Source organism: Phocoena sinus, chromosome 18, assembly GCF_008692025.1.
Source record: "Phocoena sinus isolate mPhoSin1 chromosome 18, mPhoSin1.pri, whole genome shotgun sequence".
NCBI lineage: Eukaryota > Metazoa > Chordata > Mammalia > Artiodactyla > Phocoenidae > Phocoena > Phocoena sinus.
Window position 1 is genome coordinate 1489542 of NC_045780.1, and position 16089 is coordinate 1505630.

The following is a 16089-nucleotide window of genomic DNA, read 5'->3' on the forward strand; positions in this document are numbered from 1 at the left end:
TACTTTTTTTTTTTTTGCGGTACGCGGGCCTCTCACTGCTGTAGCCTCTCCCGTTGCGGAGCACAGGCTCCGGACGCGCAGGCTCAGCATCCATGGCTCACGGGCCCAGCCGCTCTGCGGCACGTGGGATCTTCCCGGATCAGGGCACGAACCCGTGTCCCCTGCATCGGCAGGCGGACTCTCAACCACTGCGCCACCAGGGAAGCCCTTTTCCTCTTTTTAGAAAAACCCACATACAAAGCAACTATTTCTTAGATAAATAAAGTTTAGTCTCACAAGGGTTGAAAGTCTAAATAATTAAGTAAACACATGGTACAAAGAACGATGATAATTAAAATGAAGAAAAGCTGTTACCAATTCTATAAAACAGAGGTTTTTCAGCCCTAATATTTGATTTTTTTAACTTAAAAAATAAAAACACAACTTACGTTCGATTTGGTCAAACATTACTGAGAAGAGGAAGTCCCGTGGTGTCATGTAATACTCTCCCCCGTGTTCCAGTGAGGAAAACTGCATGAAGCGCTGTTTACGAGGAGACGGTTTCCCTTTCATCCCTCCAGAGTCCACACTTTTCTAAAAGAAAAAGAAATTGCAATTTCAGATTTTTTTCAGTATCATTCCCCAACTTAGCTACTTCTACAATGATCTTTAAAGAGTAATTTTAGTGTTTAGGTATAACAACCTCCAAATTTTGAAGTCATTTACTGAACACATAGTTACTGAGTGCACAGGCACTGAAAACAGAGCAGTGATGAGGCTAACCTGAGGAACCTGCATTCCCAAACAGGAGAATGACAGTTAATGAATAAATGTATAAAATAATATAAGACACTAAGAAGTGCCATGAAGAGATATAAAGCAGGATAAGAAAGTGGTTAGTAACATTTTGGGGCTTCCCTGGTGGCGCAGTGGTTAAGAATCCGCCTGCCAATGCAGGGGACACGGGTTCGAGTCCTGGTCCGGGAAGATCCCACATGCCGCGGAGCAACTAAGCCCGTGCGCCACAACTACTGAACCTGCACTCTAGAGCCCTCGAGCCACAACTACGGAGCCCGTGTGCCACAACTACTGAAGCCCGCACGCCTAAAGCCCGTGCTCCACAACAAGAGAAGCCACTGCAATGAGAAACCCGCACACTGCAATGAAGAGTAGCCTCCACTCGCCGCAACTAGAGAAAGCCCGCGCACAGCAACGAAGACCCAACGGAGGCAAAAATAAATAAATAAAATAAATTTTTTAAAAAAGTAATATTTCAATGGGATGGACAAGTAGAGCCTTTCTGAACAGGTGACATTCAATGAGACTAAATGAGGCAGGCCTTGTGGGCTTGGGATCTGGAGGGAGAGCATTCCAAGGAGGAGGTAAAGAAAGAATACAGACCATGGGACGGGAACAAGCGTGGTGTGCTCAAGGGTGGTATGGCGGAAGAGAAGCTCAGGGAGACAGGACGGCAGCAGATCATGTAAAGATGAAGTACATCCATTCTGATCAGTGGCCCTGATTTTAGGAATATATTGACATCATGGGTGCACAGTGCTAAGAGAAGAAGAATGGCTAAGATATTGTTACTGTCAGAGTCTGTACCTTAGACAATGGGACCTGGGCCTTGACCCAAATGCTGATAGAGACGATACTGAAATATTTATTGCTAACCTTTCACGGAGCACTTACTATGTGCTAGGCACTGTACTAGTTAAGTACCCTCCGTAGACTATTTAGTTAATCCTCACAGTAACTGAACAGTAGATACTACCGTAGATATGAAAACTGTAAAGTAAATGCAGAGCCAGGATAAAAAACCAGGTGTGTCTGACTCAAAAGTGTTTCAATCTCTTAACTACCAAACTATCCTCCTACCCATGGCTAGGCACTGTGCCCTAGGCAGCCTGGAAGAAGACGACATACCAGTCAGCACACGTGCCAAGGTCAAAATAGGAACCTTGACTCAGAACGTGTCATCTGTGAAATCCAAGAGCACACTGGCACTCGGGACCGCTTTCCTGAAGGTAACAAGCTAAATCAGACCACGACATCCTTCCTGGACACATCGCTTCCTTTCCATGCTGACACACAAGTCATGTTCAGTAAGTGCTGAGTGGAGCTGAAATGGGGAAAAACGGCAATTCCGGTTGCTTAAACCTCCAAATTCAAAGCCGTCAACAGCTCCTTTTAGCTGATCTCAGTCCTCTAACCAGTATTAATTCTCTCTCCCCAGTTTGACAACTGGCTTCTTTGAGTGCCTACCAGAATACTGGCTGTATACAGAACACTCAATAATACTGCACTGAGGGTGCCCTGTCTTCTCCAGATCTTGCCTTTTCATGTCTTTCCTTTTCTTTCCCCTTAAATTACTACTATAAAAATAACTCAAGGGGCATGTCTTAATTATATGAGTCCATACTCTTATCTCAGTCATCAGAAAATTGAATTTTATTAATATTTTCTGAACATTTTATACATGAAGTAGATAAATTATCATTTGATATATTATCAAATGGATAGTATTTGTAGGAAAACAGTGGTAAACAAGACAAACAGTAATTCCTACTAGAATGTACTAAGTGCCTTGGCAGTGAATTTACAGAAAGTATACAGATGGGATAGGGAAGGGAGAGGGGTAAGAGTCTTCTCAGTAAATGTCACAGCACTGGCAAAGTCCTAGATACAAGAGTAATACAGTGTATTGAAGAGCTAAAGAAGTTAAACACGGATATATACATTATTAGCTTCAAGAATATTTGTGTTTATTATACCAATGTTAATATATAGTCTATTAGATTTTAAAAGGTAAATAATCTATATAGAAATAGGTATATGAATTTCCAAATCTTTAAATAAATGTTGGTTCTTAAAAAAAATTATTTATTTATTGGCCATGCCACACGGCATCTGGGATCTTAGTTCCCCCACCAGGGATTGAACCCGTGCCCTCTGCAGTGGAAGTGCGGAGTCTTAACCACTGGACTGCCAGGGAAGTCCCACTGCTGGCTCTTTTATATTATCTTGTATCTAAGTTGTTCATGACTAGTTAAAAAAATATCTTTTACCAACCACTTAATCCCTTTTATGCAAACAAACATATTCTTCTTTCTAAACTTCAACCAACTAAAAGGGGCCAATTACTCATTTACCCTCCTCAAGTGCTCTCATAACAGGATGGATCGTTATTCTGTCTCTTTTGGTTTTCATGCTGTCCTCTATCTTGTGGCAATCTTCCTCTTTCCTGGTCCTAACCTATACTGAAAATGACCAACAAGTAAAAACACAAACCTCCCACTCTCTTGCAGCAAGACATGAAAACTATTCCTCCATCTCATGGTTACCATGTTCTATACACTTGTATGCGTCTATAACTTGCATAAGCGTAACATTTCTGAAGATTCTTGAGAAGAGTCAATTATTCTGGGAAGTGTCATTTTATTTTTATTTTAAAAATATTTTTAAACTCTTTACTGAATTTGTTACAATATTGCTCCTGTTTTATGTTTTGGTTATTTGGCTGCAAGGCATGTGGGATCTTAGCTCCCCGACCAGGGACTGAACCCGCACCCCTTGAAATGGAAGGTGAAGTCCCAACCACCGGACCACCAGGGAAGTCCCCTGGGAAGTGCCATTTTAGATAATGGTTGATTGGGTTGCCATCCCTTCCAATTTTGGTTAAATATCCTCCCCAATGAACAAGAAAAGGTAGAGGAGGCGAAACTAAAGCTCCCTTCCCTGGGTTGATTTCTGAGCTTGAAACTGCCATACGAATTGCAGACCATGAATTTAGAAGGTCACTTACAAGCAAATGACCTCCACATTTGCCCACCACCATGATTCTCTACCAGTAGGCGATGTGGCATAAAACTATCTAACGACCCCCTACTAACATCCTTACAACTCAACCTGGTGTCGTACCTTTAAATTTCTGCTACTTCATAGTATAAATAAACCTATTCTTCTACTACCCCAAATCCTGCAACTCCCTTTGCCAGCACCAGCAATGTCTCTCCTTTTTCTAATCTTTTCCACCACCTCTCACACTGCTTACTGAGGACACAGCTATCAGTTGGAGGCCATCACCTATGTAGATACTAATCCCACCACTTCCCTTATGCAATATATAGTGGAAGCCTCCAAGTCACCACCTCTTACTACTAGAGTCTTTCCCTTCATCCTAACTTCTACCCACCGACCTCCCAAGTAAATACGTAATCAAGCATCTACTAGTGTGAGGGCACTCCAGGAAGAGACAGGACACATACTAATCAAAGGGGCAACAGTACAGTAATAAACACTAACAATATAGCTAATGTGAATTAAACACATGCAAGGTAGGGTGCTAAAATCTTTACATACATGGTCTCACTCAACCTTCACAATGACCCCAATGGGAGACTTCATTTTACAAAAGAAGAAACCAAAGCTTGTCAAGGTTAACCAGCTTGCCTGGGTTAACACGGCAGGTCAGCGGGTAGCACAGAGGCAACATGACGTCAGCTCAACCACTACCCTATGCCCGCCCCTCTAAGGATTACATAGACTAGGAAAATAGAGAAACCAGTGTGGGTAATGACAGCTGAGAAAGTTTTCATAAAGAGTGGGCTTTAAGTTAGGCTCTAGAGAATAACAAAGGATAGAACTAGAATTAGCCATCCTTAAGACCTGGGCTAAGAGTTGTCCATTTCCTAGATGACATGCATTGTTTCCCTTGTTCAGTAAAATTTAAAGTAAGTAGATGTTATGAACACATCTCTTCACTACAGCAACATTTACGCAGAGGAAAGAAGAGTATTGCTCTGAAATTTCCAGAGCCTTTCTAATTCCAAGTTGATGAACCAACAAATCAATTTTCTTTAAGTCCCCTTTGTCATACAGCAGTTGAATTTTAAAGGACCATAAATTGACGTGTATTATATATTTATGCTTACTTCGCAGAATTTGGAAGATCAATTTGGCGTTGTGAATCTTTTGTTTACCTATGAAGTTTATTCTTGCCATACTTCACATGTACGACCACTATGATCAAAGCTCCGATGGATGGATTTAACACCAAGAATTAACAATGTCTGTCTGCCCCCACCCTTCCGTCCTCTCCCCTGGTGCTCTCCCCACTATGATCAAAGCTCCGATGGATGGATTTAACACCAAGAATTAACAATGTCTGTCTGCCCCCACCCTTCCATCCTCTCTCCCCTGGTGCTCTCCTGCTCACGTGAACATGCTCTCTCTGCCCACATCCTCCTGTCTCTCCCCTCCTTCCTGCGCACGTTTCAGGTGGCTTTTTTCTGTTGCTGCTGTTTGCGTATTCCTTGAACTGACCATATGGTTTCGGGCACTCATTCTTCTCTCTCGTCTCCCCTGTCTCTCTCTCACAGATACGTGTACATGTGGCATATCTGTGGTCAGTTGTGCTTGGTAAACTGAGTTTGAGTTTGGTTAAGTGCAGGTAGAGGATCGGTGTGGATGCGGAGGATGGGGAGGAATAACCAATTCTGTCTGAGACAACACAAGGGCAGATGCCCAGCTTAGTGCCATTAGTACTGCTCCATAACAGGCGGTGAAAAAGTTCACAAATTCATCTTCAAACATTTAAGAACCTGTTATGTGTCACTGTTCTGCAGATATACAGATGGACACTGAGGTCTCGGCCTTAAGGAGCTCACAAAAGGGAATGCTGGAGAGCAAACAAATAATTCAGAGCACTGGCTCCAAGGTCAAACTACCCTGGATGCAAATTCCAGTTCTGTCACTCACTAGGTATGTGACCTAGGACCAATTATCAGCTGACTCACGAACAGTGAGGAAACAGGAATCAAGTTGCCTGGACTTAAATCCCAGCTCTGTCACTTGGCCAAGTTCGTACTGTGACTTCTCCCTAACTAATCTGTAAATGAAAAAGACAGTAGTAACTACTTAAAGGGTCTTTTATAAACCGTGTGTTCAATGAAATAATACACATACTACGTGCTCTGGAAGGTCAGCCATTACTATCATGATCATCGTAATTTAAACAAATGCTCTAACAGAAATATGTAAAAAGTTGTAGGAGAAGGCAGAGAGAGGACCAATTAACTGCCTTGTTAATTGGAAGACTTAACAAAGGCATCCCAGGCCAGGAGAAATGGGACCTGGGCTGCAAACAGTGAGGAGCCGCCAAGACCGGGAGCAACAGTAGAGCAAAGCGCGCTACAGCCAGTCCTGAGGTCTGGGCAGCAGGTCCAGGGGGCAGAGGGTCTCTGGGGGACGTGACCAAAATGGACAGAAGGGGAGAAGGGCAGACACAGTGCACCAGGAAGACCGTCTTGGATGTGGGCATTTTCTTCTAATTCACACAAGAGCCAGCGTAGACGGAAGACACTGGAAGGTACACGGCTGATGCTGCAGGATATCTCATGCCATGATTCAGCACTTAGTCTATACATCCAACCAATACGCTTGGCTTTTCAGTCTCAAAATCCCAGCATATTAGAAACATTACATTACAAATGCTAGAGTCAAGTATACTAATGGCAGAAGGGAGATTTTACAGCCTGAAAGTGAGACGGGAGAGAAAAATTAAACAAGCAGACCTGGCCACAACAGTCTGGATCAATCTATGTCATGACGACCAACGAAGAGCCACTAGGTCTATTTATGTGATTGATGGTCTTCAGTCACTTAGAAATTGCTAATTATGTAGGGAACATTTTTGTTAAAAATGTGTAATGTAGCTTAACTGTTTTTAATGTAAATCTTGCATTAAAAAAAAATGTTTTCTTACTTACGAGGGTAATTTTCGTTGTCTGGAAGATTCACTTACAGGGCGTAACTCACACCCCACTGACGCTGTATAAACTCAGCATTACTCTCTAGTCTACTATATATATCCAACGCACTTTGTAGAATGGATGTTACATAAAAATACCACGGCCACGTTATATAAACTGAAAATGATCAGAACTGTGAGTAAAAGCACAGTGTCCTTTCAGAAAAATACAAGAGACATAGTTGGGGCCTCGTCATAAACACCTATTACATGTCATATAAAATTAGACCACAGGATACAATCTTTTCATCTTCCAACACTGTTAACAGTCACTTTTAAAAAAACTTACTACTAGTGTATTCTTAGTCCATGATGAGCTCTCGCTTACAGGAAAAGCATCTATACAAATAGACATTCAGTATGCTGACACCTAGGTTTCAGGATGTCAAGGGAAATCTGAATGTCATCTCCTAGGGCTAAATCAATTCCTTTCAAAGATAAAAGGTATCATAAGGCAAACCATAATTTTAAGTAATTTTATATAGGATATAAATAACGTTGCTATGCACGTCTAAAAATCTGTTCAATTCCAGGAGCCGTTTCAAGGGTATGGTGAGAATACCAGCACTGGAGGAACTCGGAACCTCCAGCTTTTATTTTTTTTAAAAATTTTTAAAAAATATTTATTTATTTATTTAGGCTGCATCGGGTCTTAGTTACAGCACGCGGGATCTTCATTGCAGCACGTGGGATCTTTAGTTGCGGCATGTGGGATTTTTTTTTTTAGTTGCAGAATGTGGACTCTTGGTTGCGGCATGCATGTGGGATCTCGTTCCCCGACCTGGAATTGAACACAGGCCCCGGCATTGGGAGTGTGGAGTCTTACCCACTGGACTACCAGAGAAGTCCTGGAACCTCCAGCTTTTATAGGCTCTGCTACAAAAAACAAGTTTTCTTTTTCCCTTTGGATTTTTGGTTTTCACTCTCAATCTATACGATTATCCACTTGCAAATAAAATGTGGGAAGGTCCTTTCTCTATGCTAAAAAAAGAAAAAGGTATAATGTACCTTCCTGAGTTAACTCTTAATACAATCAAAGGGTCATTAAAAACAACAAAAACAAAAAACAAAACCATAAATTGATGAGAAAGCAGTAAGTAAAACTTCTTAAAATCTCCATCCCAAAACCTGACAAAGAACCAGAATGAAAACCAGAAAATAAGGACAGCCATGCTGATGCTAGCTCCTACCTCCCACTCTAAACTTGTTCTAGAAAGATCTTCTATTGATAGATACTGATAATGCTGACCCACCTGCACGACAGTACTAGGAATAAAAACTAGTTTCCTCCCCAGAGTGTGATGGAACGACTGAGGACGAGATTCTGGAATCCCTTGCGGATGGGGCAGCCGGGCCTGGGTGTGTGCACTGCACGCCTCCGGGGGCCCCCTCACACTGGGATCGCAGACAGCTGTGGAGCAGATGGCAGGAAGGTTGCACTGTGGGAAGGTGACTTCCTCTAACCTGCAGGGGTAACGCTGTCACTGAGGAGCTCCCAAGTGCAGGGATGTGCAGGCCAGAAGAGGACCGTGGGGAGTCCCCCCGGAAACCCCTGTCACTCGCTGCTGTCACTAGAGACCCAGCACGTGCCTCTTTCCCCTCCTGCGTCCTGTCAGAGGAGGGCTGGCATCAGCAGAGGATGCCGGGGCACGGCTGGGCAGAGGAAAATACTGCGTCCACGGCCACGCTGACCAAAAAGCCAGCAACTATGTCCGAGGGCACTTCTCTAAAGGGGCAGGCACCCCAAACAGGGGGAATTGCAAAGGCCACCCCTGGGGATGCGCTAACCCCCAGCGTGGCAGGAAGGCAGAACGCCCAGAGGAGAGCCAGGACACACCTCGCTCCTCCTCCAGTCCCGCAGGCAGCAGACTGACCCACAGTCCATGGAAACTATGGACATCCTGCTCTGCAGCTAATGTTCTGACGGGAAGGTAAGATGCTCAGTTCAAGATGCAAAGGGGTCAAGCTTATACACTCACACTGTCCTTGGCAAATAACGTCTCTGGCTAGACCATCTGTTTAAAACCTGATGTTGGGCCTGTCCAAATTCTCTGGGAAAATGAAGAGCAATAGGAAACAACAATGAAAATCAAATTCTGAAAGAAAGCAGAAAAAAATCACAGAAAACAAAAGACGTGATCGATGCACTTTAAACATCCGAGAGCAAAGATAAGATGCAAGATGACAGAGGCCTCTGAAAGGGAGCCAGCCCAGCCGCACAAGAGGAGACACGAAAGATGCCAGTATGAAACGAGAAGCTCTAAGAAACAGGAAAGACTAGAACCAACACTGCAGAAAGTACACAAACTACCGATAGGAAAAAAAACCACATAGAAGGCAGAAGAAAAGCACAGAGAAAAGCATTTAGGGAAAAGAATATCCACATGTGTGACAGACACCAAGGATTCAACATGAAAACTGCTGTACTTCAGGAAGACAGAGAACAAATCAGCAACAGATTTGTTCAAAAACAGAGTGGGAAAACCTCACTGAAACCCTCAAAGACCTGAATTCACTACCCTATCTGCCACTGCCCTATGTGAATATACTCAGGTTTGAATAATCCTAGAAGACCTCGGGGGAGATTGGTCAGTTTTAGTTCTTTCAGAAAACCTAAATAAGGCAGACGTTAGAAAATCTAAGTAAGGTTAGAACTATGATGCCCTTATTGCTGGATTCAACCTCTTAAAAGCAGTTCTCAGAGACGATAATACAAAAAAATGACACAGTAAATGAGTAAGCAAGATGTAGTTCTAAGATAATGCTTAAAAGACACACATCACCCTTGTATACTAAGTGAGGAAGTGAAAGCAGTGTGAGGGGGTAACATTCTCAAGCTATTCAACCCGAAAGGCTGGGGAGAAATTTTTTTGCCCCTCTTCACTCCAACTTATTTATTGCAGTGCAGGAGAACTATTCCAGTAGGAATGGACTAAACGGTACCAATCTTAATGTTTACCTGAAGGAGATATCCTAAGTTACTTGGACTCAACCCTGTCGGCCTCAGGAAGAAGAGGAGCCTATGGAATGTGCTTGTGGAGATCAAAGCACTGCTGAGGGTCTGCTGGGGGCTCTGCCCCTAAACCTCCCGGGACTGGGTGGAAAGTGATAGGAGCGGGGATGAGTCCGTCCCAGTACCACTAGATTTGCTTCTCAAACCTGCATCTAAAGCTAAATGTATGGGAGAGGAGGGGCAGAATAAAAGCTGGGATTGGAGCTATCCTCAACATGTGAGAACCGTCCACATGGTTCTGGTTAAATGTAAAATGCTCCATGGCTTTCAAGGATTACTCGTAATGCAGTAAAAAATGTGACAAAGGAATTAAGAGCAACGAGTGATATGAACTGGATAAAAGAGATCTTTGAAAGCTGATGACTTCTGTGAAAACATTTCACTAGTTTATTGCCTTTAAAGCAACAGGTGCTTCACCATTCTGTCTCTACTTTTTATCCATGAAGTGACAAATTGGAAAAAGTGTTCTGTTCTTTGTTGAACATTCTTTGGTCTCTACATTTCTAATGAAAAAAGTGGGAAAAGAAAAGGCCTTCCTCACAATGCTTTCAGTATGTCCAATAGATATACATTGCATCAGGCAAAATGTAGTAAAACCTATTCATTTGGGGTTTTTATTTTGTAATTTGCAGTAATGTGGATAAAATGTAATTGTCTTGTTGTCTCTGGACTTTCTGTGGTGTAATTAGAGAATATCTTTTCTTCTTAAAGAAAACTTCACAACTGGAAATTTTCAGCCATTAGACAGAACTTTTCCATTTCACTCTGAATCAGGGAGTTTTTATTGTACATGAAACAAAATACTACCAGAGTAAATTAGAACTATTCACTGCATAAGCTATGCTTCACGATAAATTCTACAAAATGACAGGGTATTAGTGAGGGAGACAAAAGTCATTCCTGGGAAAACTGGGAGCTCTGGAAACTATTCTCTGTGGCTTCTGGATATCGTTTCATCTAGTGATGGCCTAGCCTAGACTTCCTTCCAGAGACGGGAAGAAAGCTAGTGGCTTTTCTTAGATGAGCACAGTAAAATGAAATGACATATGCCTCTCTCTATATATGAATTTAAAAATAGCCCCTAGGACCACAGTAATCTGTCAGAGGAGGAGTGGCCACTGTTAGGGATGCTGATGAGTAAAGAAAGAAGCATCTTCTCTTCCCGTAACAGCTTTCTCTCTCCAGATGAGATCGCTGAGCAGAATACTCACTTCCTTCCTCCATAACTACTTTTCAGGAGGTACATCATAACTACATACATTTTTGTTTATGTTCTAACCAGAAAGTTTAAATCAGGTTTCAAGTGATTAAAAAAAAGACTAGAGCCCTAACTTAAAATCTCAGTACCTTCCTGAAGCTTTATCAGTATCACTCACTGCAATCACAACTAAGTAAAGCTTCTCCTGAGAAATGACGGAGTTGCTTTAGCCTAGTGCCCTACTCGCAAGGGAAATACTACTCTGTGAACTCCTCCCACAACCATTCAATGTCAACTTATTTAATAAATATTACATGTCTCCTACGACCAAGCACTGTATAAAGTGACACATGAACAGACACCCCCTTTCTAGTGGGGGGAGGCCTAACACAAGTGGGTGAATGCTAGACAGAAGTATGAAAGGAGCACTAAGCATTTAGCAAACGTGAAAGTCCCACAATGATAAATTCCAATCTCTGATAGTTACTTTTACAATATTACTTATCAACCATGAATATTTTGACTTCTTTCTTTTCAAAATGAGAGATATGTACACGTACCCCAATGCTCATAGAAGCACTATTCGCAACAGTCAAGACATGGGAGCAACCCAAGTGTCCATCAACAGATGGATGGATAAAGAAGATGTGGTATATATACACAATGGAATATTATTCAGCCATATAAAAAGAATGAAATAATGCCATTTGCAGCAACATGGATGGACGTAGAGATTATCATACTAAGTGAAGTAAGCCAGACAAAGACAGACAAATATCATATGACACCATTTATATGTGGAATCTTAAAAAAATGACACAAATGAACTTGTTTACAAAACAGAAACAGGGACTTCCCTGGTGGTGCAGTGGTTAGGAATCCACCTGCCAATGCGGGGGACACAGATTTGAGCCCTGGTCCGGGAAGATCCCACATGCTGCAGAGCAACTAAGCCCGTATGCCACAACTACTGAAGCCTGCGTGCCTAAAGCCCGTGCACTGCAACAAGAGAAGCCACCGTAATGAGAAGCCCGTGCACCGCAAGGAAGAGTAGCCCCTGCTCACCACAACTAGAGAAAGCCCACATGCGGCAACGAAGACCCAACGCAGCCAAAAATAAATTAAAAAAACAAACAACAACAACAACAAAAAACAGACTCACAGACAGAAAACGAACTTATGGTTACAAAAGTGGAAAGGGGGCAGGGATAAATTAGGAGTATGGGATTAACAGATACACACCACTATATATAAAATAAACAACAAGGGTTTATTGCATAGCACAGGGAACTAAAAAAAAAAGAGACAGAGATGCACCAAACTAATATTTTTCATTATTATATAATTAAATTTAAATAGAAGACTCCTAACAGGTCTGGTATCAGCAAATTTATCTTGGTTGTGATCTCTCTTCTTCAGGCAACTGAGAAGTACAGCAGAGCCTAACAAGGAGCCTTTTGTGATATAAGCTATGATCTAAATTTCAGAACCCTTACAAACCCATGCAAAAAAGTCTCCTCAAAACTGAGAACTTCAAGTATGCCCGGGGAAAGTGCTGCTATCAAAGGGCTGAGTCATAAACAGAGGCTACCATGAGGGTTAACAACATTTAGGATATTATATCCTACAACACACACAGTGTGGAGCGAAGAGGGGATGGATTAAAGGATCCCTTCTCGCCTTTCTCCCATCCCTCCACAGGCAACAGCTGCAGTCTGTAGCTGTATGTATTTTATAGTTTAGGATTCCAGGAGGAAAGTGATTCATCCATACAGTATTTTGCATTGCTTTCCCCCCATGCTCCCACATTCTCCATGACCCGCTCAGGCTTCCATACCCCCAGTCCCCAGCAAAAGACTGTCCCAGCTACATGCTTCCTCGGTTTACAGGAAGCACATAGTGAGGATGGCTTTCTAAAGCTTGTGGCTGAATACTGACGGCAGTTTGCCTCTCTACCACCAAGTCCCTTAAGCCCCACACCCTAACCCTACACAAAATTTGGTCAAAGACTGGAATTAGTTAAAAAACAACAAGAACAAAAAAACCCAAACAGCAACATGTTGCTTGCATACAAATTTTATCCCAAAAATAGAACACATTTTTTGAAAACCTTCGGATAAATGGGAAAATAATGAAAGCTTGAAAGGGCAGATATGCAATTTCCTATTAAAAACAAAAATTACATTTCTATTTTAAAATTCCATTGATACTATTATTTTTATGAATTGGTCTTGTACGAAACAAATATGGTACTAATTTTAAATGTCAACCTTAGTTTTGGTCTTTGCTAACATAATTTTCCTGAAACTGACTGGGTTTGCTGGTGTGTCCTTAGCTTCAGTTTTCGCCTTGCTACCTCTGATGAGCTTTAATAAACCTCTGCTGCACATCTTTCCAGAAGACAGATTAAATAACCACTTACCGCTTCTGATGGTAATTAAACCTCACGAAGCTAAGCGTGTGATAGTTAGCTGCTTCTGGCCCTTTCATTTGTTAGGGTTCCGGTACTCCCTCCTCTAAGAGCCCTCCCCCAGTGCCCATTCTGGGTTAGGGTGTCCTAGAGCGAGTGTACAGGACTCAGTAATGCTTATCAAAGCCCTGGTGACTCTGCAGTGCATCTGTCTGCCCCCGGCATGCCTTCCTTTGGTTAATATGTTAAATGGTTAAAAAAGTGTGCCAGGAATGAGTGAATCTTTATGAATGGGAACCAATTCCAAACTTGAAGTGTGATATTAAAATAACAATTTAAAAATAGATTTCAGTCCTTGAACCAATATGCGAAAGGGTTTTGTGCTTATGTATTTTAAACCCTATTAATAATTTATTAAAATATCTTTAGGTAGCTAGGTATGTACAAGTGCACCCAAGTGTGCACACAATTATTTCCTCTTATTACAACCACAAATTACTGCATACTGTTAATTACTTTAGATTTTAAAAATGCCTTCATAACAGGAGCACAGAGGCAAAGCTGTGGACAGGGGGTGGCAGTGTTAACTGTACCAAAAGGATGTTGCTTATTCTGCACCTGTTGCACAAGCCATGGAATCTCAGAAACAGATGCTCTGAAACTGCGCTGCACCAGCTGCTGCGCACTTTCTGTCCGTAAATCTGAATGATCTGATGGATTTCAGGCCTTATATCATGTTTGGCTTGGGTTGTAATGGATCTTTTCAGCTTCCGCTTGGAGTTCGTGGACATAACAATACAATATGTCTAAGATACAAGTTTTGATTTAAATGTATTTGTAGCAAATGAGCAGGGGATGAGCTGAATGTTTTACCAAGCATTGACAAAACACATAAAGATACTACTTTCACAAAGAAGGTACTAAGATGCATGTCATTTCTGTTGATGTTTATAAATTAAATCACCAGTAAATAAAGTAATACATAGATTACATGATACAAAAAGGAGAGTAACGCACATATATGATTACACATTTTGGCAAATTAATTTACTGTTCAATAAAGTTCTGCTTTGTGTCTGTAAACCATGAACATAGGACAAACCGTTTAAGACCTGGCAAGGACTTGCCAGAATCTCCCTCTTTGCTTTTACCTGATTCTTTGGACATATTTCATGCTCGTAAGACATCCATGCTCTCATTTAGTAATTTCTGAAGATACTTTAACAGTGAAGGTTTTAAAAGATTCTATAATAGAATCTGCTATATAATGGCTGAAAAACCAAACAGACTGTTTGCTTGTTTGGTTAAGGTAGCACCTAACATAACTAAAGTAAACAACCGCTAAATAAACAAGCTGAAGAGAATCCCCGCTTTCCCACTTCTACTGCCAGCACTGCTAGCGGTCAGCCCCTTTTCCCTTCAACTTCACCACCCTTCTCTGCCTTTAATGACAGGTGGCATCCAACGAGGATACACGAGTTTCCACATCTAGCCTTCACGTACAGGGCAAAAGCAGGATGAAACTGTGCCAGTGAATCATATACTAAGTGAGCAGAATTGTTAGCATTTGCCCAGGCAACAGTGAGGCCTGTATCAAATACGAAGTTTTTGGGTGCATGCTTCAGAAAAATCCTTATCTTGACCCTTGAGAATTTTAGAATCTTATATGAGAAACAAAACCACCGAAAACTTAAAGTTTATGGTAAGTTGTTACATACACATTTAAGGGTTGGCATGGACAGAATGGGCACTTGGGTAATCTTTCCCTTTTAAAATTTATTTGGTGGTGAATTTACTCCTGTGCTCTTTATAATCAAGAGAATAATCCTAGTTAAATCTTAACTAGGATTAGGGAAGAAAGGGAAAAAGAAGGAACAGATATTTGTAGGCTAAAATAGAGCCTGAAGTTCTGAAATGATTCAGGCAACTCTAATCTCCAAACTTGAACTGCTAGTGAAGTCCCAAAGAGTTACTCTGAATATTTAAAGACTCGGATGAACTTTGTCACCTTGTTTAGTGTGAAATTAGTTTCTAAATATTCATGGCTGTTGTTTAGATACTCTTTTAACTTATGATAAAAAAACTTTATAGTTATATTAGTACCAATATTAAAACTGTTACTATGAAATCATCGTTTAGGCTCTGAGTTCCTGCATGACCCACCTCACTCGCATGCTAGAGGGTAAAGAGAATAAACCTGAAGACACTTTCTTGGATAATGGATCTTTATGATTTAAAGGAGAGGGATATGGTAATAGACCAAGGCGTCTGTGACACTTATAAAGGTGTAAACAGGATAAGCTAGTACAACAGGGCTAACAGAAGGCACACTGGGCTAGAAAAGAGAATGTACAGTCAGAACAGTAGTGAAGTACTGGTAAAAGGGAAGAGTAAATACCATAAAGTAAAGGTAAATATTGTAAATTATCTGGTCCGAGGGTAATATCCAAAACCGAAGAGTAACGCAGTGACAGGATCAAAACAGTTTACTTGAAAATAATTTTAGATATAACACCTGAAACATTTTGCAATGTAAAGAAGGACAAATTTAAGAACCTAGAAGGGACAAGAATATAACCTAAAAATTTAGAGCAGAGCCTCATAACCCCACACTACAAGGCTTCCTGGTGCTTGTGACTCCTGGAAATTATAGGTGAAAACACTGTATGAGCTTTTTG

The 16089-nt window shown here is 41.5% G+C and overlaps 1 protein-coding gene across 1 annotated transcript in view; it reads right to left on the reverse strand.

The window, feature by feature from the left end:
• The window catches only part of MICU2 (mitochondrial calcium uptake 2), an 89073-nt gene that overhangs the window by 59215 nt on the left and 13769 nt on the right, over positions 1-16089 (reverse strand). The window contains exon 2 of the mRNA XM_032611106.1: positions 429-573. Within this exon, the coding sequence (XP_032466997.1) occupies positions 429-573 (145 nt within the window). The remainder of the gene's footprint in view (positions 1-428; positions 574-16089) is intronic.